This window comes from Sceloporus undulatus, chromosome 1 (genome assembly GCF_019175285.1).
Source record: "Sceloporus undulatus isolate JIND9_A2432 ecotype Alabama chromosome 1, SceUnd_v1.1, whole genome shotgun sequence".
In the NCBI taxonomy this organism is placed as follows: domain Eukaryota; kingdom Metazoa; phylum Chordata; class Lepidosauria; order Squamata; family Phrynosomatidae; genus Sceloporus; species Sceloporus undulatus.
In genome coordinates, this window is record NC_056522.1 from 175,989,446 (window position 1) to 176,013,583 (window position 24,138).

Consider the following 24,138-nt stretch of genomic DNA (forward strand, 5'->3'; position numbering starts at 1 on the left):
TGGGCTCCTAAATCCCTTTCACATGTAGTTTCATTCAGCCAGGTGTCCCCCATCCTATATCTGTGCATTTTTCCATGTTGAATTTCATTTTGTTAGCTTTGGCCCAGGTTTCTAGTCTATTCAAGTCGTTTTGAATTTTGATCCTGTCCTCTGGAGTATTAGCTATTCCTCCTAGTTTGGTGTCATCTGCAAAAGTATGTCCTCAATTCTGTCATCCAAGTCATTGATAAAGATGTTGAATAGCGCTGGGCCCAGGACAGACCCCTGTGGGACCCCACTGGTCACTTCTCTCCAAGATAAAAAGGAGCCATTGTTGAGCACCCTTTGGGTTCAGCCAGTCAACCAATTACAAATCCATGTAACAGTTACCTTGTCTAGCCCACATTTCACTAGCTTGTTTGCAAGAATGTCATGGGAAACTTTGTCAAAGGCCTTACTGAAATCAAGATATACTATATCCACAGTATTCCCTTCATCTACCAAGCTAGTAATTTTATCAAAAAAAGACATCAGGTTTGTCTGGCATGACTTCTTTCTCTGAAACCCATGTTGACTTTTTGTGATTATGGAATTGCTTTCTAAATGTTCACAGATTCTCTGTTTAATGATCTGCTCTAGAATCTTTCCAGGTATAGATGTCAGACTAACTGGATGATAATTGTTGGAATCCTCTTTTTTTCCCTTTTTGAAGATGAGGACAATGTTTGCCCTCCTCCAGTCTGCTGGGACTTCTCCTGTTCTCCAGGAGTTCTCAAAGATTATTGCCAAAGGCTCCGATATTACATTTGCCAGTTCTTTCAATACTCTTGGATTTAATTCATCTGGTCCTGGAGACTTATATTCATGTAAATTAACCAGGTATTCCTGTACTATCTCTTTGCTTTTTCTGTGCTGAAATTCTCCTATTCTGTCCTCTGCTCCATTATCCTCAGGTTGAGCACCTTTTCCTTTTCTGTGAACACAGAGGCAAAGAAGGAGTTGAGTAATTCTGCCTTTTCTCTGTCCCCTGTTAGCATTTCACCATCTTCTCCACATAGTGGCTCTACCATTTCCTTCTTCCTTTTGCTGTGGACATACCCAAAAAAGCCCTTTTTGTTGTTCATAGAATCGTAGAGTTGGAAGAGATCGCAAGGGTCATCCAGTCCAACCCCCTGCAACGCAGGAAATCTAAATCAAAGCACCCCCGACAGATGGCCAGGAAGTTCCTCCTAATGTTGAGGTGGAATCTCTTTTCCTGCAGTTTGCATCCATTGTTCCGTGTTCTAGTCTCTGGAGCAGCAGAAAACAAGCTTGCTCCCCCCCTCTTCTTAACCTCTTTAGCAAGAGGTGTAAATATCTTTGACATATAGTGCTATTCCTCCTCCTTTCCTGTTTGGCCTATTTCTCTTAAAAAGTTTATACCCCTCTGTTTCTACATTCCATTGTATCACTGATGATTATATATCACTATATTACTGTTGATGCAGCCTAAAATCACATTGGCTTTTTTAGCTGCCACATCACACCGTTGATTCATGTTCAACTTGTGATCTACTAGGACTCCTATACATCCCTTTCATGTGTAATCTTGTTAAGTCAGGTGTTCAAGCCTTGACTTCAGAAAACAAATGCCTAACATGTATACACTGGGTCATTGGTATCTTCTGGACTTTCGTTCTAGGATCTCCCGTAGATACCAAAATCCATGGATGCTCAAGCCCTATTAAAGACAATGATATAGTAAAATAGTGTCCCTTTTATAAAATGACAAAATCAAGGTATTTGGAATTTATGTTTATTTTGAATATTTTCAAACCATGGATGGTTTGAAGCCGTAGATAAAGAATCCATTGATGCAGAGGGCTGGCTGTATTCTAAAGCAACAAAACACCCTGTAATTTTTAAAATATTTAATGGATTATAGCAGTAACACAGTTATACCTACAGTATTGCTCTCTTGGTGTCTGTTTAAAATAGAAACACAGTAATTATGTTTTATCAAATAAAACATCTAAGCCTACATTGCTATGAACATATTGGAGAGTAAGCTTCATTGAAGCAGATCTTACTTCTGATTAAAAAGTACATAAGATCAGTGTGTGTCTAATTTTTATCCATATTTTGTATTAAATGTGTGTTTTCAATCAGTGTACTAAGATTAAAAATTCCAAGTTTATGCCTATGATTTCTATAACATCAAATTGAATACATCTGATTTATGGTTTATTCATGATTGTTATTCAAGTAGTTTGAATGAGTGCAGGAACGAGTCAAAAGTTTCCTTTGCATCACTTATAGTGTGGCTAACACCCACACTCTACATGCTTAGACTTGGCTGGTAATTATAATGAAGCTGTAAAATATTTTGACAGTTTTTAACCATTGTGTGGTAGCTCACAAGCACTTCTCTGGGATTAAAGAGCAGCAGTTTGATTTATGTTCTTTGACTTGGTTTTCGTTGTTTTGACTAGGTTTTATTTGTTAAATGAAAATTACAAGAAATGAAGTGGTTAGATGTGTAACATCTCTGCAGCTTCTGACAACATTCCCTTTGCCTATTCTACTGAGTATTGCCTATGATTCCAAAAAGGCTGGCTTCTGAAGTAATAACAGTCCCAGCATTCTGCAAAGGATTTTTTTTTATGTATGTTTTCCTCTGATTGGTGCTAAAATACAACCATGTCAGATGTTTATAATTAAAGCAAGTGTCATAACACTAAGCTTTTATTTGGGAGATAGATCTCTTAAAACAGATATACTATATTCTGTGCGGTAGAATTCAAAAACATAGTCATGTTAGCTTGGACCAGTGTGCAAAGGGATCTTGTAGCACCTAATTACAGGACCAAACCACATCACCCACAATACTAGAAGTACTTTCACATGCTCATCCTCTGATGCGATATATGCATCCTCTTGTCACAAATGCCATTAAGCAGTCTATATTGGGCAGACAGTCTGAGCAGTGGATAAATGGACATAAAACCGACATTGGAAATGGAAATACACAAAAACCAGTTGCAGAACACTTCAGCCTTTCTGGACATTCCATCATGGACCTCAGAAGAGCAGTTCTTAAACAAAAAAACAATAATAATAATAAATATTTATTTATATCCCACCTCTTCTGTTAGGGGATCGAGGCAGGTAACAACAGAGTTTATGATACACAATGTAAAAACAATAAAACCCACAAAACCCTGACACAACCCTCCCTCCCAAACTATAAAATTAACATAAAACATGATTAATAATAAAATATTTATTTATATGCATATGTACGTGTGTGTGTGTGTGTGTGTGTGTGTGTGTGTGTGTGATTATTTATTTATTTATTTATTTATAAACTACAAAAAAAACAACAGAGGAAGAGAAAAGGCAGAACTGGAATATATACAAAAACCTCAGTCCATCGACAGTGTGTTGAACAAAGACAGTGGTTTTCTGGCACACAACCCACATTAGAACACTAGTTAACACCCAACTTCATGAGGGCTATGTTGGCCAGTTCATCAGATCTCCTTTTTGGTTCTCAGCCAGCATCATGCTACATTCCAGTAACTCCCACCACTATTCATGTGATTATCTACTCACCTTGACATTAGGCAACATCCTTCTTCTTGCATTTGTTCCCCAACCATTATTAAAACTGAACTTGTCACCTCCTCACCATACCCACAAGTTTTGCATTTCTGTTACTTTTCACACACACAGGTCTGCTTCTAGGTACCTCATTCCATGTATCTGAGAAAGTAGGCTCATGTCTATGAGGGATCATGCTGCCAACTTTTTTCTTTCTCTCAGTATCAAAGGTGCTACAAGATCCCTTTGTATTCTGTGTGGGATGTTTGGAATTTTAGGAATGATGTACAACCATGTACAGTATTTGCTACAAACACGGATTCAACAGCATATACACTAGAAATATAGTTCTATTTGTATTCTGTGTGGGATGTTTGGAATTTGAGAAATGGTGTACAACCATGCATTTGATTTAGCAGCATATAAACCAGAAACATAGATCTATTTTCCTTTTTTTCCTTGTGATTTGGCAGCTTTTTTTAAAAAAAAATTACCAACAAGCTAAATCAAAAGTATCTGCAGGAAATGTTGCAGATCTCAAAGAGTAAATGGTCAGCCTCTTAAATTGGGCCCACAGCTAATTCAGATAAAAGAATGCATGTGTCTATTTGAGGTTGGGAATCCTAACTGTTCAACAAATGATATTAGTTAAATTAGACTTTACAGTAAAATTGTTAGCACCTTCTTACAATCAATGCAGCTTTGTATCTTTTCCCTTGAGGATGTGGAGCACAAGTCTTGGACCAGCTGTGTGTTTCATGCAGTGCAGCCAGAGTGTGATAAGCACCTGTGCACTTATTTAGGATAGCACTGCTCACTTGCGGGGACATTCAAGCAATCGTCCTTCAGATCTGCATTTTCAGTGTGTAGAACTGGCTGGTCACCTGTTTAGCACCTATTCCTAGAGTGACCTAAGGAACATGAGTTTTATTGTGTCTACATTTCACAGTAGAGTAGCTGAGGTTATTAAATGGCACTTTTATATTTGCATTCTTAAGCCACAACTGGCTTTAGTGCAAGTGGAAAAGGGAGGAAAGGTTGGTGTTTAATTGATGTATATAACTCAAAGCTTCAGAATAATAAAGGGAAGCTTTTCCCAATCAGTGTTCATATCTATACTTTGTAACATTATTATTATATTTAATAATATCTCATTAGATTTTAAAAAAAATATCTAGTTAATATTAATCATTATTTACTGGTTTGTTATTTTAGATATTTTATTTTTTCAATTAAATCCTCTCAGATGACACCTCCAAAGCAACACATTGGGAGTAATGAGTGAACAGTAATTACATTAAAAGAATATTGATGCTAGCACTCGTATTCTTTTTAATATATATATATGATGTTCAATGTGAAGTTGAAGGCTTTCACAATCAGCATCCATAGATTTTTGTGAGTTTTTCAAAGTATGAGGCCATGTTCTAGAAGAGTTTATTCCTGTCGTTTGGCATCTCTGAAAATGCCAGCCACAGCTGCTGCGAAATGTCAGTGCTGTAATAACAGAGTCCAATAATATTTCTCTACTCCATGCGCAAGACTTATTAATTTAGTGTGCACACATTCCCTGTAGTGTTGGCATTCCAAAACATTACATATAGTGCTGGTGATTTATTATTCTGATTTCTTGTTACTGCTTGTTTGTATAAATTTAATTGAGAGTATTACCAAATGCTTAAAATATACATAAATGTTTATTAGTTCATTTAGGATTGTGATGCCTGGGGAGGTGAATTAACATCAGAGAAACTAATGTCTTGTACAAATGTAGAATTATGTAAGCATTCATATAACCCCAGTGGGATTCAAATCAAATAATTGTGCAGATATGTCACTTAAAAAAATATCCTATGGATACAGGATTAAGTACAGGACCTTGAACAAGTCACATGCTCTCAGTCTCAGGAGAAGGCAATGGTAAACCTTCTTGGATCAAATCTTGCCAAGAAAACCACATCATAGGTTCACCTTGGAGTCACTATATGTTGGTAATGACTTGAAGACACACAACAACAAACATCATGGAATAATGTGAATAATGTAATTATGGTGATAGCCATATGATTCCTACCCCTGTGCTATATAAATGAACTTCAGGGAAACTTGTTCTTATAGCCTCTCTCTCCACCATCACCACCACCAACACAACACACATACATATTAGAACTTCTGGTGCAGCTGCAATGAGATTGTATGGGCCCCTTCCATTTTTAAATCAACTAACAGATCCCTAATCTGCTAACTTTGGAAACTCAGGTAACTTTAAACTGGCTTGACAACAAGCTTTAACAAGTTATATTGAATACTTCTGGAGGACCACTGTGCTCCTGTGTAAAATCAATAGTTACATTTTATTAATTATAATTTTATTATATATTAATAAGATATCACATTGATGGGCATCATTAGCAATCCATTCCTGCAGATCTGCAGTGGCCTAAAGCCACCATGTGAGATGAATTGTGTAGTTTGAGTCCAAATTTCTACTTTAACCATGTTTTGCATTACTTTCCCTATTGTTTAGTTGTGTATGGCTGTTTTGGTTAATAAATTATCTAAGGAATTCTGGGAATTGTAGTTTGTTGTGGTACCAGAGCTCTCTGACAGAGAAGCCTAAATGTCTCACAAAACTGTTCCCAGAATTCCATAGCATTGAACCATGGCAGACAAAGTGGTATCAAACTGAATTATTTTTGTAGTGTGGATGCTCTCTCTCGCTCCCTCCCTCCCTTTCTCTCATTTATTTATTCCTTGCATTCTGCCCAAAATCATTGTGGTTCATTTGCTGACTGCACTAGCTATACATAAAGTTGGGTCTGGCATATGTCTCTCTATAGCCTACAGGATTCCAGTGTCAGTGGTATCAGCTGATCGGTTGCTCTCTCAGTCGCTTGGATAAACAAATTTTAGCCAAATATTTCCGTTTAGTATGGATCATATGTTTTCTTATGCTGAAGCCCTATTCAGTATGTTTCTTTGTGTGTGAAAGAAGAGAATGTGATTGTGATGGCAGGTGCTGTTGTTTTTTGTGTGCCTGCAGTTCACATGTACTGTAGGCTGTAAGTTGCAATATGATTTGCACAGTGCATTTTTTCAGATTGCAAATCAAAGTTATTTGTGGGAACTGGTTGTTGTTAAAGGCTCATCTTCATGAGCTCATATATATGGGGAGTGCTGATGAACATTGTCATAGGTCTTGAGTGTGTTTCATTTCAGCAAGTAAAATGTACTTCTATTCCTACATGAAAAGCTGTCATTTTAAACTGCTTCTCTGGGGAAATAATCTAAAATTGAAATGTAAACTACATAAGATGAAAACTGTCAAGAAATATTAAGGGGGGTAGTAATTGCAAAATGACTAGCTTTTGGCAAAAGTAATTGATTTTTTCTGACTATTGGGGTATGATGGGAAATCTTAAAGTAAAACACATATATATTCAGAGAAATCAGAAGAGAAACAAATCAGATATAGATAATATTTAAATATTATAAATTGTATTCCAACAAATATATTGCCCTAACTCAAATACTGAAGATTAAAGAACCCTAATAACAGATTCTAAAATTCCAAAGGCATACTTAGGCACTTATATTTTCCACAAAAGCAAGCTATTGTGACCTAAGGAAAAGTCATAAGGGGAGAGTTCTAGGCGAGTTGGGTTAGCAATAGCAAGTACATTTCTATACCACTTATCAGTGCACTTAAGGACCTCTAAGTAGTTTACAATGTGTAAGCTAATTGCCCCCAACAGGCTGGGTACTCATTTTAGTAACCTATGGAATGATGCAAGACTGAGTGGCCCCTGGAGCCTGCCTGCAATCGAACTCACAACCTTGTGGCTATGAATGGCTGCAGTATTGGCATTTAACCATTGCATCACTAATGCTCCTTACCATGCAAGTAGTCTTCCTGCAAGGCAAGGCAGCAAGGCTACCTGTGTGGAAAAAAATATCTCTGAAAAAATTATTTATTTATTTATTTTTCCAGAATGTATATCCTGCCTTTCTCTCACAATAGGGTTCAAGGCGGGTTACAATATATTAAAAAGACAAAGCTAAAACATTAATTAGTGAAAAAAATTAAATATTACTAACATTAAACCATAAATAAAAACAGCATCGTTTAAAACAGTAAAGATCATGAAACATTAAAACAACACACCACATTATTCAATCTACCCACCAAATGCCTGCCTGAATAAAAATGTATTCAGCTGCCGGCGGAAAGAGAGCAGGGAGGGAGCCAATCTGACCTCCCATGCCAGGGAGTTCCACAGTCCAAGAAGGCTCTCTCCTGAGTCCTCACCAACCGCACTTGTGAAGGTGGTGGGACTGAGAGAAAGTACTCTCCTGCTGATCTTAGCATTCAGGTTGGCTTGTATAGGGAGATATGGTCCTTCAGAGAGTCTGGACCCAAGCTGTTTAGGGCTTTAAAGGTCAGAACCAGCACCTTGAATTCTGCCCAGAAATGGACCACTAGCCAGTATAGCTGTTTCAGCAAGGAAGTGCTTTGATCCCTGTAGCCAGCCCCAATCAGCAGCCTGTCTGCAGCATTTTGCACCCGTTGCAGTTTTCAAACATTTTCCAAGGGTAGCCCCGCATAGAGCACATTACAATAGTCCAAATGGGATGTAACCAAGGCATGTGTCACCATAGCCAGATCTGGCGTCTCAAAGAATGGGCGCAGCTGAGACCTGAGCATCCAGGCTCAGAGTGGAGCCCAGGAGCACACCCAAGCAGCGAGCCTGAGATTTCAGGGGGAGTGTAACCCTATTCAGTACAGGCTGAATCCCTATTCCCTGATCTACCTTACGACTGACCAGGAGCACCTCTGTCTTTGGCTGGGCCAAAGCTAACAAAATTAGGAGGAATGGCTAATACCCCAGAGGACATGACCAAAATTCAAGAAGGCCTTAATAGATTAGAAAGCTGGGCCCAAGCAGACAAAATGAATTTCAACACAGAGAAATGTAAGGTGCTGTACTTAGGGTGGGAAAACGAAATGCATAGATATAGAATCGAGGAGACCTGGCTTAACAAGACTACATATAAAAGGGATCTAGGAGTCCTAGTAGACCACAGGTTGAACATGAGTCAACAGTATGATGCAGCAGCTATAAAGGCCAGTACAATTTTAGGCTGCATCAATAGAAGCATCGTGTCTAGATCATGGGAAGTAATAATGCCGCTCTATTCTGCTTTGGTCAAGCCTCACCTAGAATACTGTGTCCAGTTCTGGGCACCACAATTCAGAAACAATAATGACAAGGAGCATGTCCAGAGGAGGCTGACCAAAATGGTGAAGGGTCTGGAAACCATGCCTTCTGATGAAAGATTTAGAGAGCTGGATATGTTTAGCCTGGAGAAGAGATAATTAAAGGGTGATATGATAGCCCTGTTTAAGTATTTGAAGGGGTGTCACATTGAGGATGGAGCAAGCTTGTTCCCTTCTGCTCCAGAGACTAGAACACAGAACAATGGATGCAAGCTGTAGGAAAAGAGAGTCTACCTCAACATTAGGAGGAAATTCCTGACAGTAAGGGCTGTTCAACAGTGGAACACTCTTCCTCAGAGAGTGATGGGGTCTCATTCTTTGGAGGTCTTTAAACAGAGGATAGATGGCCATCTGTCGGTGATGCTTTCACTGTGATTTCCTGCATGGCAATGGGTTGAACTGGATGGCCCTTGTGGTCCTCTCTGATTCTATGATGCTATGATAGGGTATTGTGGAACAATCAAGAGATAAGAACTGTAAAGTATATTGCTTCACTCAGTCATCCTAAGCAGGCATATTGGGTCAGTCTACGGTAAGTTAAAACTGCGTGTACCTATGCACTGCAGGAATCAGCTATATTGTGTGTAAATACTCTATATATGAACATAATATATTCATATCCAGGCAGCACAAGAGAGTCTTGAAAACATGAGTGGAGGACCTGTGATCTTAGAAACATTTATAACAACAATTGCCCCTTTCTACTGTAATAACGTGACTTAGAATCCATCAACATCTGGAAATCAAGAGGTTCAGCACCCCTTAGGCCAGGAGAGGGCAACTGCAGCCTTCCATAGGTTTTGGACTGCAATTCTATTGACTTATATTGGTTGGGAGTACTGGACAAGTAAAAAAAAACACTGGGCTTTAACACCTTCTGCTGATGAAACCATTAAAATATAGCCCATTTTTAAGTATTTAAGCATTTGCTGTGAGCAGACGTGTTGGTTTTATTACTTCTGGTACTTTTGAAAACAGTTTGGACAATTTTGGGATAGGATCCCTTGAAAAGCAATTTCCAAAGCAAATTTTGAAACTAATCCATTATCTCTAGAGCTGATTTTTGGCCCAAAATTTAGCCAGTGTTTTTAACCATTTCAGAGTCTGGGCATGGATGCTCCCCCTCCCAAGGGCTGCGTGATTCCTCTTACCTATGGTCTCCATCAATCATTCTGTAATTCAACTAATGTTATACACTATATTGCATTTTGTATGTATTCTTCGTCCATTTTCTTGCCTTTTCTGAACAAATATATTTCCTCAAAGCAATCCAAGATTATTCTTGGATCTTACAGTTGTGGGATTCAGCATTTGCAACTGCTTGAGAAGACATTTCAGACAATGCCTAAGAAAATATCAAGAATGCTTTTCTTCTCATGCTGTGCTCCTGTTAATCTAGCAAAGTATGCATGCCAGAAGGTGTGCTGCTGCCACTGCTGTTGCTTTTGTTTTCATGGTTGTTACTGAGAATATAATACATTTATCAAACGAAAATAGTTTGCATGTTTCTTCTGGTTTTGCCTGAGAATTAACAATAGGATTTTTTCTTCTGTCTCTGCAACTCATACCCTAACATTCTCACTGTGCTGTCATTCATGTTTTCATTTAAGTATGATTATTAATTTTTGCTATCTTCACCACAAATAAAAGAAGAAACTTAACAAAGGTATGCATATGTGCACCAGTCTTTATTTCTTCTGCTCTCTCTACTGTACTCAGGGTGCTATATTCGGAAAACATTCGGCTTGTTAGACAGAGACGAGATAGTATCTGTAATTAAAGAATGCAGCTTCCCTGTTGCATGCTATGGGGTGTGGTTGGATGCATGCCGAAACAATACCCAAGTTTTAAATGCACCATTGGAATTTTATTTTATTTTGCCATAAGAAAATGCTTTTATGGAAAAGTTTTTTTTCAATTCTGATAAAAGTGTATTGATTTGTATAGAAAATGTAGAAATTTAATACAGTATCATACTGTCCTATGCTCATTTAAAGGTAAATTGACTGGAATATCTTAATAGAACGTGTAATCTAAATTATATAACTTTTTTGTTTTGTTTTAAAAGGACCAAACATAAACCTAACGTCTTGCCACATCTAGTAGTGTTCTTCATTACCAAGATCAAGATCTGACTCTACATGCTGATCCTTAAAATAACATACCATACCAGTGTTTTAAAAAAATAATAATATGCATATTATTTCATGTGGGATTTTTTTCTTCTTTTTTAAATCAACGAATAATCATTTTTTTAAACCTAGAGCATTTTAAAAGTCTTTTCCTGGATCTTAAGCAACACATAACTCAGATTTTGTACTAATTGGCCCTAAATCAGTGGGCCCTTCAGATTTCATTGCAACTATTATGTTGATGTCTTGAAAACCAGACTCATTTGTATTATGTCTATACATCTAGATCTGAATGGTGTTTGGGTCTTAAAACGAGTTTTAGGCCTGTCTTTACATTTTTATCTGATCTCAAAAGTTATTTGGCCTCAAAGACTTGTTTTAATCTGTTTTTAAATGATGGTTTGGATCTGTTATGCATCATTGGAAGCCCTTGCCAGTAGAGTGGCAATAAACAAATAATTGTAATAAATTAATTAAACCAAATTTTAGTAACCTTTCACACTGATGGAGAATTTATATTTCATTTATGAATGGGGATAAAGTTGAAACTATTCTTGCTAAAATTTTCATGTCAAAATACCACACATTTTCATTTACATATATTACCCTCATTTACCCCTCATAAAAATGGCACATAACCAGATAAAATATTTTATTTTATTAACTTGTGATCTATAGTATTATATCACATGTTATGTTATACAATAATGTGGCTCAATTCATTGATGATGCCTGATTGTGTAGGATGTCCCATTGATTAATTCAGGAAACAGAAAAGCAGTAGAGGTAGATAAAAATAGCACTGAAGAATAAGAGGCTGGCGAAGGCAGTGGCATTGGGCAAATTGGTAAAAGTTGAATATGCACAAGATAAATTTCTATCTCTACCAAAACTGCAAATTTTGATCTAGAAATATCCACCATAGTGGAAGCATTAGTAAGATCCATAGCTTAGTTAGGCCAGAGCACTTGACCTTAAGTTTATTTGCCTCCGGCTATAATGCATTTCAAGATCATGGCATTTATTTACAGGTTTCACATTTGTAATGTGTTTAAGGCTGGTGTCATGGTCTGATTGGGGTAAGTGATTTAAAGTATCACTGTTTGGTCCAAGAATTTTTGCTTAGATTATGCCTTTGAGCAGCGATCAAGGGACTATTAATATTTCACTGTATATAAGTAAATGACATCCCCTAGACATTGTGCTGCCTGTAACATACAAAAGCTTAATAAGTCTGCCAACTAAACCTTATTCTTCAACTCTGGTCGTGTCCTCTGTAACCGGATGGGTGCTCCCTGCTTCCCAGGAGTCTTTTGAGCCTGCATAAACTATGAGAAAGTATATCATCCTGATATCCTTAAAGGACAAATGGGATAAAAATGTAGGAATTAAAGCATTTGAGGTATCAGTGTTTTTCATAGCTCTGTGCATAACCTTTGACTGTTTGCAAACACCTTAAGTCCACAGAAGTCCCTTGATTCTTCATGCATTTGCACTTGTTATTTAAACTTAAGGAATCATCACTACTGTAGACATACAACAAGCATTCAAACTTTGAATGGCAATGACATAACTCATTTTGCAGATTATTTGGCACTATGTATCTGTGCTGCTGAAGGTTATGAGAAGGAGATAATATCATTCTCCCTTATCTGCGGGGTTGTTTGTATAATTGTAGTTTATTATTCTAGCAGTCAATAAAAATGATAAATTACCTTTGCGGCATTTCTGTTACAGTGGCTGTAAGCATCCTTCCCCACAAGCATTAATCAGGCTATGTATAAAATTGACAGTTCTAATTGCTTTTAGCACTGGCATACTTCAGTCAAGGGGGGGGCATCATTGGTCTTTCAAAGATAGGCAACCTGGATAGAATTATATCTTTATAAATATGTACTGCTAAGAACTTTTTTTTTCCTTTTTAGCCTTTCAGTTTGACTGTGTCTGTGCACTTGGAATACTTGGTATAAACATTTATAAGAAGAAGGGTTTTTCCCCCCCAAAGCCAAATAATCCCATTAACGTTTATGAATGACTGTCTTCCCATTTTTCTCACAGGAGTGCTTGAAAGCTTTGGATGTATTCCATTTGAAAAGCTCTACTTGTTTAAGCACATTTAAGAAACAGTCTTAAGCTTAACAAGGTCAACAAATATTTTGTGTGATTGCTGGATAGATTTTTATGTTTTAAATGTAGAAAACTGAATGAATAGACACCGGTGTCTTTAAAATAACATCGTTTACAAACTTTCCAGTTTATGTCTGTAAGCATAACCAATAGCATGGCAATTCATATTCTAACATTAATATTTTCTGCCAGAATATTAGATCCTAAATTATATTAACTTTGACTCTGGTGTGGTTTGCTTTTGGATACTCAGAATTATATTTCTATTAAATGGGGGGAAAAGTTATGAGATGCTTTATAATTATGAATTTTGTAAGGGTATGTAACTAAGCACAGACTACCTAATAATATGCTTTAAGTCTTGAAATTTTAATATTTCCATCTATATAATTGGCTTTTTCTCATGTGTGTGTAGCATACCCTTCAGAGACAAGTGCCAAAGGCTAAGACTGTAGATAATGACTTGAGATTTGTGTCTGTTTTCAAGTTACAATGATTGTAAACTGACAGCTTTGAAGGACCTAAACTGACATCAAAGGATGCAGATCATCTAGTTAAGTCAATTAATGTTAATTCTCATCTCCCATTAAATTCTTTAATGCTTCCCCCTTCCCCCTTTTTTCTGTTTTTCCTTCTTTTTCCAGCAAAGCCCAATACCAAGTCCTGTTTTGGGGAAGAAGCCAAATGCAAGTCAGTCACTGCTTACTTGGTGCAAAGAAGTTACAAAAAACTATAGGGGAGTAAAAATCACCAACTTCACTACATCCTGGCGGAATGGATTATCCTTTTGTGCAATATTACACCATTTTAGGCCTGACCTAATGTAAGTAGGAACATTGTGCCTTTGTGCTTATACTTCTGTCTTACTATCATGAAACCAAACATGACAATAAATAAATCCAGTTTTTATTTCTTGTTTAGGTCGCCTTGTTGTTGTGTGCCTTCAAGTCATTTCTGGTTTATGGCAATTCTATTACAGGGTATTCAGAGAGGATTTACTTTTGCCTTCCTCTCAGGCTGAGAGAGGGTGACTTGTCGAAAGTCACCGAGTGGGTTTCCATGGTTAAATACAAACCTTGGTGTCATTGTCCAACACTGAAGCCATGTAATATGCTGGCTCCCTAGGATTCAAAAGAAATTCCTTGGGTCTCTTTTAAACATTGAAACAGAAATGAAACAATTGGGTCTCCTACTGTTTCATATCGGTTTCAGTGTTTAAAATGTCACATTGTAGTATGGAGCAAACATGCACAACTTGCACACCTCATGCCATTGTTGGGACTTTCCTGTAAAACTCCCTATTTCCCCTCCCCTCCCTATGATTTTTGATGTGTGTTTTTTTCTGTGCAAGAAGTGACCTCAAAATAATTATGAAAATTGTGTTGGTCTTGAAATGAGATGAGACAAGCCTGTAACTCTTTTGTATGTTGAGGGGGGGAAATTATCTTATGGCAAGTTTGGTTGTCAAAGCTAGCCTCCAAGTCCCTACCTTAACTCTTCTTTTTAGATGGAAAGCTTTAGGCAGTGGAACATGCAATCTCTGTATTTATATTTGTGTATTTTTTATTTTAATTTTCCACACTATTAGTTTTGCTGATTGGATTGCTGTGAAATTGCTAGTTACTGTATGATGCTGTTTTTATGTTGAATTATTATTTTTAGATAATGGTTTGTTTTAAAAACGGCTGCTTTTATCAAGTACTTTACATATCCACTGTGCCATTTTCTCCCTCAGTGACTACAAGTCCCTGAATCCTCAAGATATTAAGGAGAACAACAAAAAGGTAAGAACTGCCAGAAGGAATGTGGGAAATGGATATAGTTTCAGTTTTGGAGAATGGCAGGTTTTTATAATTTGGGGAAAGTGAGTTTGTTTTGTAAGGTCATGACTGTACCTTGCAGGAGGTTTCAAGCCTCCTATAGCACAAATTGGATGTAGTATTGCCTCTAGTTTGACATAGATTTTAATATTCACAAAACATGCCATACTGGCATTAGAGGGTTTCATGTTTATATGGGCCAACATTAACTGAGGAAGAGCAAAAAGAGAGGTAGCGAAAAGAAAAGGCGGTAGGTCTCTTTTGATCATTCTAATTTTTTAAAAAATAATTTAATTAAACATTCAAAAATATCATTGTACAATAATTATCTTGTTTCAGGGCTTGCTTGGCCAGTACTTTAATATAAAAAATTCATTGCTACAGTTACAATAAACTCTGTTTTCACTTTGGCTTTTTATTTAAGAAAGAGAGAAATGGAGATAAAACTTCACATAGTCTTTTATCCGGCACACTCAATTAAACTAAGCAGTAAGGTGCATTGAGTTTTATATTATGCAAAGTATTGTACAATGTTTTTGGTTAGTAACAAGATATTTTTGAAAGAAGGCAAAAATATTAATGAAATACTGTCTGATAGTGTTCTGGGCCCAGGTTTATAATCCTCAATAATATTAGGTAATCTAATACCCTTTTGATGTAAAGGTTATAAAAGGGACATTCTGAAATGAGTTCAGTGATTTGAGACTCAATCTAAGAATCACAAGGAGACATGTTGGTACTTAATGCTGCTTGTTACTTAAGTCTTTTACTGTAGTTACAAATTTTAATTTCCATACGATTCTAGGGCATTGGCCCTAGAGGGATCCATTTAAAAATTGCTAATTTTCCACTTGATTTCCCTACAACAAAACTAACTGTAAATCAGCTCAAATTGTTGTATTAGCTTTTTTTCATCTGGGCAGTGTGACTTTCTACTTCTCTGACTGGTTTTTTTTTTTTTAAAAAAATTGAACTTAAAAAATCGAAGATAATGTGTAAAAAAAATGAAATCCCTTTCTCTAAAATTTCCTCTTTTCCTGTCTACCAAGAATTTAAAGAGTTAGTCTGGCAAATCATGTATTTCGTACAGGAAACATGAGTCACGATTAATGGAGTCTTGATACCTAACTTTGCTGGAGTCATTTTCAGACTACTGTGTATATGCTTTCAGTGTTGTAGGGCAATACTTTTAAGGATTCATTTCTTAGCCATATGTTCATGCTCTCTAAACACAAAAGAGTAATCAAAAGTCATGCCATCAGTGCAGTAGCAGCTAGGTAAATCATATTCATTGGAAGAAATAATGAGAAATTTTGAGTTAAAACTGGATTTCCCCCCTCATTTTCAGAATTATGTGTTAAACTGTTTGGTGACCTAAGATGATTATTTGTGACATCATACTGATTTCTGTTGCACTGTCTTTAATGTCAAAATCCTTTGATTGTCTGAGCTAATCAAACGTGACTTCAATGTGATTTGAATATAAGAGGTAATCAAGCATGATTTAGAAACCATGGTAAATAGAAGTTTGATTTTTGAGCAAATGCTGATATAATATACAGATCAATTAGGTCATTTTTATTTATAAAACCTGTGCCTGGAAATGGGCAGGAGTTCTCACAGAAGACTTATTAGCCCATTTCTCTGACACTAGAGCAGTCACTTATTAAAGAAGCAATTGTTGTTGCCATGCTGTGGGTTTTTTCTTTCATCACCTTGCAACTCTTTGCCTGACAGCTACACTGAGTATCTCAGTTGCTTCCTGCAGATTTATTTCCTAGGCTCACACAGTTCTGCCCGATAACCCCATGTGCCCTTGATTGGAATGAACACAGCCCTGGGAACAATTGCCAAGTATAAAGCCCATGCAGATGTACAGGACATTTGACAATACATGACTCCTCCTAACCAATTAAAATCTTATCCACAGATAAATAACATCCCTTTTGTCCCCCTGTGTTGTGTTGTGTTGTGTTGTGTTGTGTTGTATAAACTGAAGGGGGAGGAAAGTAAATTTGCAGGCTGTAACTTTAAAGAAATGCAATTTTAAGATATATTAGAAGAGATTGACTATGAGTTGTGTTTTTCCTAATCAAATAATGTTTTTATTCGAGTGATTACTGATTGAGTCTCCCTTATCTGAAATTTTTTGGATCAATGGTATTTTGGATTTTTCATTATTATTATTATTACTATTATTATTGGAATTTGGAATACCTGTATTTACATATACATACTTAATAAGATATTTTGGAGATGGGACCCAAGGCTAAAGACAGATTTCATTTATGTTCCATAGACACCTATTATCCGAAGGTAATTTTTTCAATGTTTGTGCATGAAACCATGCTTATGTACATGGAACCATCAGAAAGCAAACGTGTCACTATGTCAGCCATCTATGAAAAAAGGTTTTTGATTTTGGAGATAAGGGAGATTCAACCTGTATTGGAAATTAGAGAAATAAGCAATATTAGAAATGTATGGTATAATTATAGAATATAAGATAAAAGAACTATGATATAAGAGAAATATAAATTACCTTCTAAAGTTGCACCCAGGTTTTTCTTTCTGCTTTTGTTTGTAATCTCTCCTTTCCCCTCTGTCCTTCTATGATTATTGGAACTGGTTTGTGACATTATTATAATAAAAGGGTATAAAGGGAATAATTAAATATTAAAACATAATTCCACAAAATGTTATCACACTGTCTCCTGAGTTGTTGAGGCTGCAGTCCTCTTTTCTGAATTTAATGAGACTTTTGAGTAAACATGCATAGGATTGCCTGCAATAGCAGTTTTTGAAGGGACTGAAAAGAAACCTTTGACATCTGACCTTGACCAATATGTCAGTGTGTATTAGAAGATGTTTTGAATACTGCCTCTGGTGTTTTTGTTGATGGACTGCAGTGAAACTTGTCAATCACCTGGTCAAATTATGTTTTTGTTGTTGTTTTTTTAAATAAATAAATAGGAAATCTCTTTAGTGTTGAATGTTGATTTTTACAAACTTTTATAAAATCCATTAATCCCAAAACTGAACCTAAGCCCAGGATGCCTTAATTTGTGTCCTCTGTTATACCCTAATCCTAATCACTGTCCTTATTTAGCAAATTTCATGTGTTACGCTATGTTTTTACCATAATAATTGATACAGAGCATTTCAGCATTGTTAAATAAAATGTAGAGATTTCCAGAAGCACACTAAGCATTTGTTATTATTAATCAAAGATTATATCAGAAAGTGTAGATTAAAGGCCTCTACAGAAGGGTGGCTCAGCGCTGCCCCTTTGAGGCCCGCAGCCTCTGGAAGGACCAAAAAGAACCCACTTCCCAGTGGGTTCTTTTTGCATCCTGGAAGGGGCACCATAGGCACTCTTGCTAGACATGATAACACAGCTTCCACGGAGCACTGTTTGGGCGTTCCGCCGCACTGACGTCATCATGGCGCATACCGTATGGACGGGCGCACGCCATGATGATGTCCCAGGAGGGAAAGAAGAACTTGAAGCGTGTAAACACTCAGCTCTACCACACACGCAGGCCGACGTAAACTGCCAGTCTGTCAAGCCTCTAAGTAACTAGAATGTAAAAGCAACCCTGTGAAGTTGAATTGCCACCACTCCTTTCCTCTGAGTTAGCCAGAGTCAGATCACAATTTACAAGGACATCCTTTGATTCTAAGGCTTCAAGAGGCATAATTTTTTTATGTTCTATGTACAGTCAGACCTTGGTATTCATGGGAGATCTGTTCCGGACACACACACAGACACCTGCGGATACCAAAAAACATGGGACCTCAAGTCCTGTTTTCCCTAACGGCAGCACGGTGCACAAGTGCCCATTAGCGCAGCTGTGTACATGCACCACCATTAGAGACAACAGCGGCTTGCCATCTGCAATGCTGAAATCTACAGGTGGCAAGTCTATGAATATGGAGGCTCCACTGCACTGTGTACTTTTGATACAGTCTAATGCCTGATCACTGTTCTGTTTAAAGCAGACAGGACATGTCCCCTTATCTACTGATTCTAAAAGGGTAAATGGAGTATGCTTTAACTAAAATAGGGGGAATCTGGGGTTGGGGCTTGCAAATATCATAAAGACAACCTCTATCTTTTCATTGAGAGCACTACCTTAGCAGTAATTATTTTATTTATTTATGGTATTTATACCCCGCCCTTCAGCCCTAAAGGCTATCAGAATGGCTTACAATTATTATTTTTAATTAGATGGTTCCCTGCCCTCAGGCTTACAATCTAAAAGACATAACACAAAATGAGAAGGGAATGGTGGTGGGAAAGGGGATGAGGTCCAGTGGTTATTCTCTCCCTCTGAGGCCTGGACCAAGGCAGGTGGACTGGAGGGAGGGCTCTGCTTCTTCAGGCTAGCCCTGATGGAGCTGGGCCAGCCTATTCTCTCCCTCACAGGCCGAAGGATGACAGTTATCATGGAGGGAGGGCTCTTCTTCTTCAGGCTAGCCCTGATGGAGCTGGGCCTGCCTGTTCACTCCCTCGCAGGCCGAAGGATGACAGTTATCATGGAAGGAGGGTTTTTCTTCTTCAGGCTAGCCTTGATGGAGCTGGGCCTGCCTGTTCACTCCTTCGCAGGCCGAAGGATGACAGTTATCATGGAGGGAGGGCTCTTCTTCTTCAGGCTAGCCCTGATGGAGCTGGACCTGCCTGTTCACTTCCTTGCAGGCCGAAAGATGACAGTTATCATGGAGGGAGGGCTCTTCTTCTTCAGGCTAGCCCTGGTGGAGCTGTGCCTGCCTGTTCACTCCCTCACAGGCCGAAGGATGACAGTTATCACGGAGGGAGGGCTCTTCTTCTTCAGGCTGGCACTGGTGGAACTGTGCCTGCCTGTTCACTCTCTCGCAGGCCGAAGGATGACAGTTATCATGGAGGGAGGCCTATATACATGTCTGATGATAAATAAAAAGTTCTATGGCACCTTAAAGACACATACTTTTTTTTTTTTTAAACTCTCATGGATCAAAGTCTGCTTGTGCAGACTCATCTTTGTGGACCATACTGCATGAAAGCCTATGCCAAACACAATTTCTTAGTCCTTAAGGGGCACAAAACCTTTTCTTGTGATAGACTAATGTAGCATTACTGACAGAAAAACAGATAGATAGGCAAGCAATATGGTTTCCAGCATATTTAAAAAAACCATTTTACTAAGATAGATGGACTGATACAGACGGTGCAGAAGCGCCATCCTTGGGCCAAAACTAGAGCTGGGGAATGTGCAGCAACCGCACGCTCCCCAGCCCTACTTCGTATGGACGGCACCATTTTGGAAGCGTGCCATCCATTCACAGCACGGGCCGATGGTGTCACACACGGGCCATCTCCACATGGACCAGCGTGTGCGTGACGTCACCATGATGCTGCAGCGCATTTGGGGGGCCCTTTCAGCATCACGGGAAGGAGCTCTGAAACGGAGCTCCTTTTGCACGCGTGCATCGCTCGTGCGGCTTCTACATGGCCACGCCAGCGATGCCAAGGAGAAAGTGGCCTTGATTTCTGTAATGTGCTTTACATGGGGCTACCTCTGTACCAAGTTCAGAAGCTTCAGTTAGTACAAAATACAGCAGCCAGATTGGTCACTGGAACACCTAGATCAGACCACATAACACCAGTACTAAAATCTTTTCACTGGCTGCCAATTAGCATCCGGGCACAGAACAAAGTGTTGGTTGTCACCTTTAAAGCCCTATATGGCTTGGGCCGAGTTACTTGAGGGAACGCTTCTCCCTGTATTTTATAAGAAGTGTTGTTTTAATTGAATTGTAATTTTAATCTTACTGTTGCGATCTCGCCTCAGTCCATAGGGAGAAGCGGGAAATACAAATAAAAACTATTACTATTACTATTATTTCTCCTCTTTGCCATGCTTGTCGGGGTGTCTGGGGGCATGAAGCCCCATGGACACCTCTTTCCAGGCCACAGAGAAGCGGCATTTTGCCGCTTCTCCGTGGCCTGGAAAAGCGCCGGATTGGGGCCTCTGGGCTGCTGGTAAGGCTACCCTGGCCCCAATCCACTCCGGAAAGGGTCGCTGCGGACCACCCTTTTTCCGCATTCTGTACTGGGCCAAATGTTGTATGCTTTCTAATAATAACTGCTTAGAATAACTTCTCCATTCAGCAGTCCTTAACAGAAGATAGTGGGTTGCCTGAAAACACTTTGGCGGGTTACAGACCGCCAAATAGTACGTATACAATACGTACTAGGGTTAGGAAGGGGCGGTGCTTCCGCACCCCCCTAACCCTAGTACGTATTGAATACGTACAAGATGGCGGCGCCCTGTTCATACGGGCGCCGCCATCTTTACGTATCGGACGCTGAGCGTCCGTACGTGTCGCAGCCTTTATGACGTAGCGAGTGCGTCACATTTTGGAGCTTCTTTTTCGGTCCGCGCGGGAGCCGCGCCGTCTGAAGGCTCCGGCTCCCCCGTGGACCTACCGGCGGCCCGACTTTGAGACTGTATCCCTTTCGCAGCTTTTCCTGGATTTTTCTATGGCTGTACTGATCCTTTTTATTTGTATTTGTTGATGTCTACCATCAGTCCATAGTTAATACAAACCCCTATTTAACAGAAAGCCCTGTAACTATTATGAAGATCTTACAAGAAATCCTCAAGGCTTGTGAAATGTGTATCTGCCTTAAAATGTTAACTAATGCTTTCCCAAATAGTAGAAGTGTTTGTTTTCTGGATTTGCTATGAGTCATTTGTTTGTTCTCAGATTTATATCTTGCCTTCTTGCTGAAGTCTCAAAGCAGATTAAAAACAACAACAACAACAACAAAATAAAGAGAAAAACAATTGCAAAACGGACAGCAGGGGGAATGAATGAGAAACAGCAATAATCTAAGAAGCAAGCAAGTAGTATAAAAATTAGTTCCATTTAAAAGGGGGATACAAATACTAAAACAATTAAAGCTTCCCTAAATGTCAAAGAGAGGGTTTGGAAGACACTCTGCCTGGTTACTAAAAGGCATAAGAAAATGTACCAGACAAGCATGTTCTGCAAATGAGTTTAACAATCTGAGGACCATCATTGAAGAGCTCTCTTTGACAGTCACTCCTCTAGCTCAAAATATAGGTATGTCTCACTAAGGGACTCTAGTGAAGATATTCATAAAGAGGCTATTCATGTAAGCAAGGCAGTATCTGCACACACACCAATCTCAAGCCACTGAGAAGTTTAAAGGTCAGGACTAACATCTTCAGTTGAATCCGGAAGTAAGCTAGTACCCAGATAAATTATTTCAGTACTTGACACAATACATTTGTTTTTATTTATTTACAACATTTTCATCCCATTTCCTATCTAGAAAGATGCCCTAGCTGGCTTATATATTGTCAGTAAACAAAGACAGCTTTTACCTGCATGGTTAAAATTTTAAAAGACATAACATAAAAGGATGGGGAGAAATAAGAGGGGGGGGGAATCTTTCATTACCACTCCCTCATAGTAGCCAGTTCCAGTTAATATTCCAGATGCTGTTTTCTGAACCAACTGGAATGTATGCATATGGGCTGCCTATATTACAATACTTAGCATTCACCTAGCTTCAGTGTTTCCAAAACCATACATCACTGAGATCACATAATCACTTTCTAAGTATATGCAGCTGGTAACACCAGCCAAAACCTGTAAAAGATTCTGTAAGCTACAGAGGCAACTTGATTGTCTAGCCAGATGCATCAACAAAGCTAGATCAAGCTGCACCTACAGACTGTGAGCCCTGTTATTTGGCTAAATTCATAATCTGCAGTCTAAAATATGCATACATATGCATCTACATAGTCCAGTTAAAGCATCCCTGTTTTAGATTTTTAATAAAATTATAACCTAATGCCTCTGTATGTCTGCAGAATAATTTAAATGTATCTGCAGCTATTCCAGAAGAACATTTTCACAAACTAGGTAAATCCATCCCTCACACCCATTCCCCCTTCCTTAGAGAAATGCTGATATCTTACTTCCAGGGCTTTCACACTAAAGGCAGATTTCTGAGACATGTTTTGAACTTGCTTCTATTATTTATTTATGTATGTATTTGTTTATTTATTTACAATTTAGTACAGTCTGAATTATTTCTCTCTATAAAATCTGTTCTTCTTCATGGCCTCTGTGCCTCCCATGTTAGGGTTTGTGCCTGTGCAGAAACGCCAAACGAAAATTTCTAGAGCTGAGTAGCTTGGCGGGAACACCCACCCCCTCCCATCTATTGCAATGCCCAAGCCCACCAAGCTACCTTCTGCTCCGATTGTTCCTTCATATCTTTTATATGGCTTCTAGTCTCCATGACCTCTATCAAGTGGCCACTCGCAGTGTCTTTCTTGCCTTCGTGAAGGCCATAGCATTGCAATATTTGAAAGGGAATCACCCCTCAGGCTCTGAAGAATTGGACTCAGCATCTCAAGATACATTGCTGGGAGAAATGTTTTTCAGTTTGGGATAAGGAGGTGGCCAAATATCCGCTCTGGTTGATCGCCATCTCATCTTTGGTATCAAAAGGCAAGAGATCAATATTGACAGAGGATTCTACCTCAGTGCTGGCCGCCGCCACCGGTCGCATGTAACCCACTTCGATACCAGAGACCTCTTTGGTCTCAGATGTAACCCAGCAGGTGCCTTCTGCCTCCCAGCCCAGCACTGATGGTAAAAAGCAGCACTCAAAATCTTCCAAGAAGTGGTTTGCTTCATAGATGGGAGATCATGCTCATCCTGGAGAGGATTTCTGAAAGTGACAGAGAAGAAGAAAAAGAGTAAAAATGACATCCAAAGAGTAAAAATGACATCCAAGAGTAAAAATGACATCCAAAGAGAACCAGCTTTCTACCATAAATTCTCTAAGACACCATCAGTACCAACAGTTACTTCAGATACCCAGGCCTCTCCAGATTGTACCATCAGTGGACCTGCCTCAATCTATCGAGGCCAATAGTACTTACGCCTGCAACTCCACCCACTTCTGTTCCTTCAGTATGGGATTACTAGTCTTCTTGACATTCTTTTTCTCGAAGGATCCATCCTCCATGTTATTCTGAATATCATTCCCTATATCGTAAAGAGGAATCAGTTTCATCATCTTAGGCTGCTCAATATGGAGGTGACTCTCCATTTCCATCTGTCTCCTACATCAAAAGATACCAGTTGAAGGATTTGTAGAGGAAACATCCAGCTTCTTATTGGTCATACCTCC

General features: G+C 38.6%; 1 protein-coding gene across 1 annotated transcript in view; it reads left to right on the top strand.

The window, feature by feature from the left end:
* EHBP1 (EH domain binding protein 1) overlaps positions 1-24,138 on the top strand; it is a 306,873-nt gene that overhangs the window by 157,527 nt on the left and 125,208 nt on the right. The window contains exons 12-13 of the mRNA XM_042458024.1: positions 13,743-13,921; positions 14,834-14,882. Of these exons, the coding sequence (XP_042313958.1) occupies positions 13,743-13,921; positions 14,834-14,882 (228 nt within the window). The remainder of the gene's footprint in view (positions 1-13,742; positions 13,922-14,833; positions 14,883-24,138) is intronic.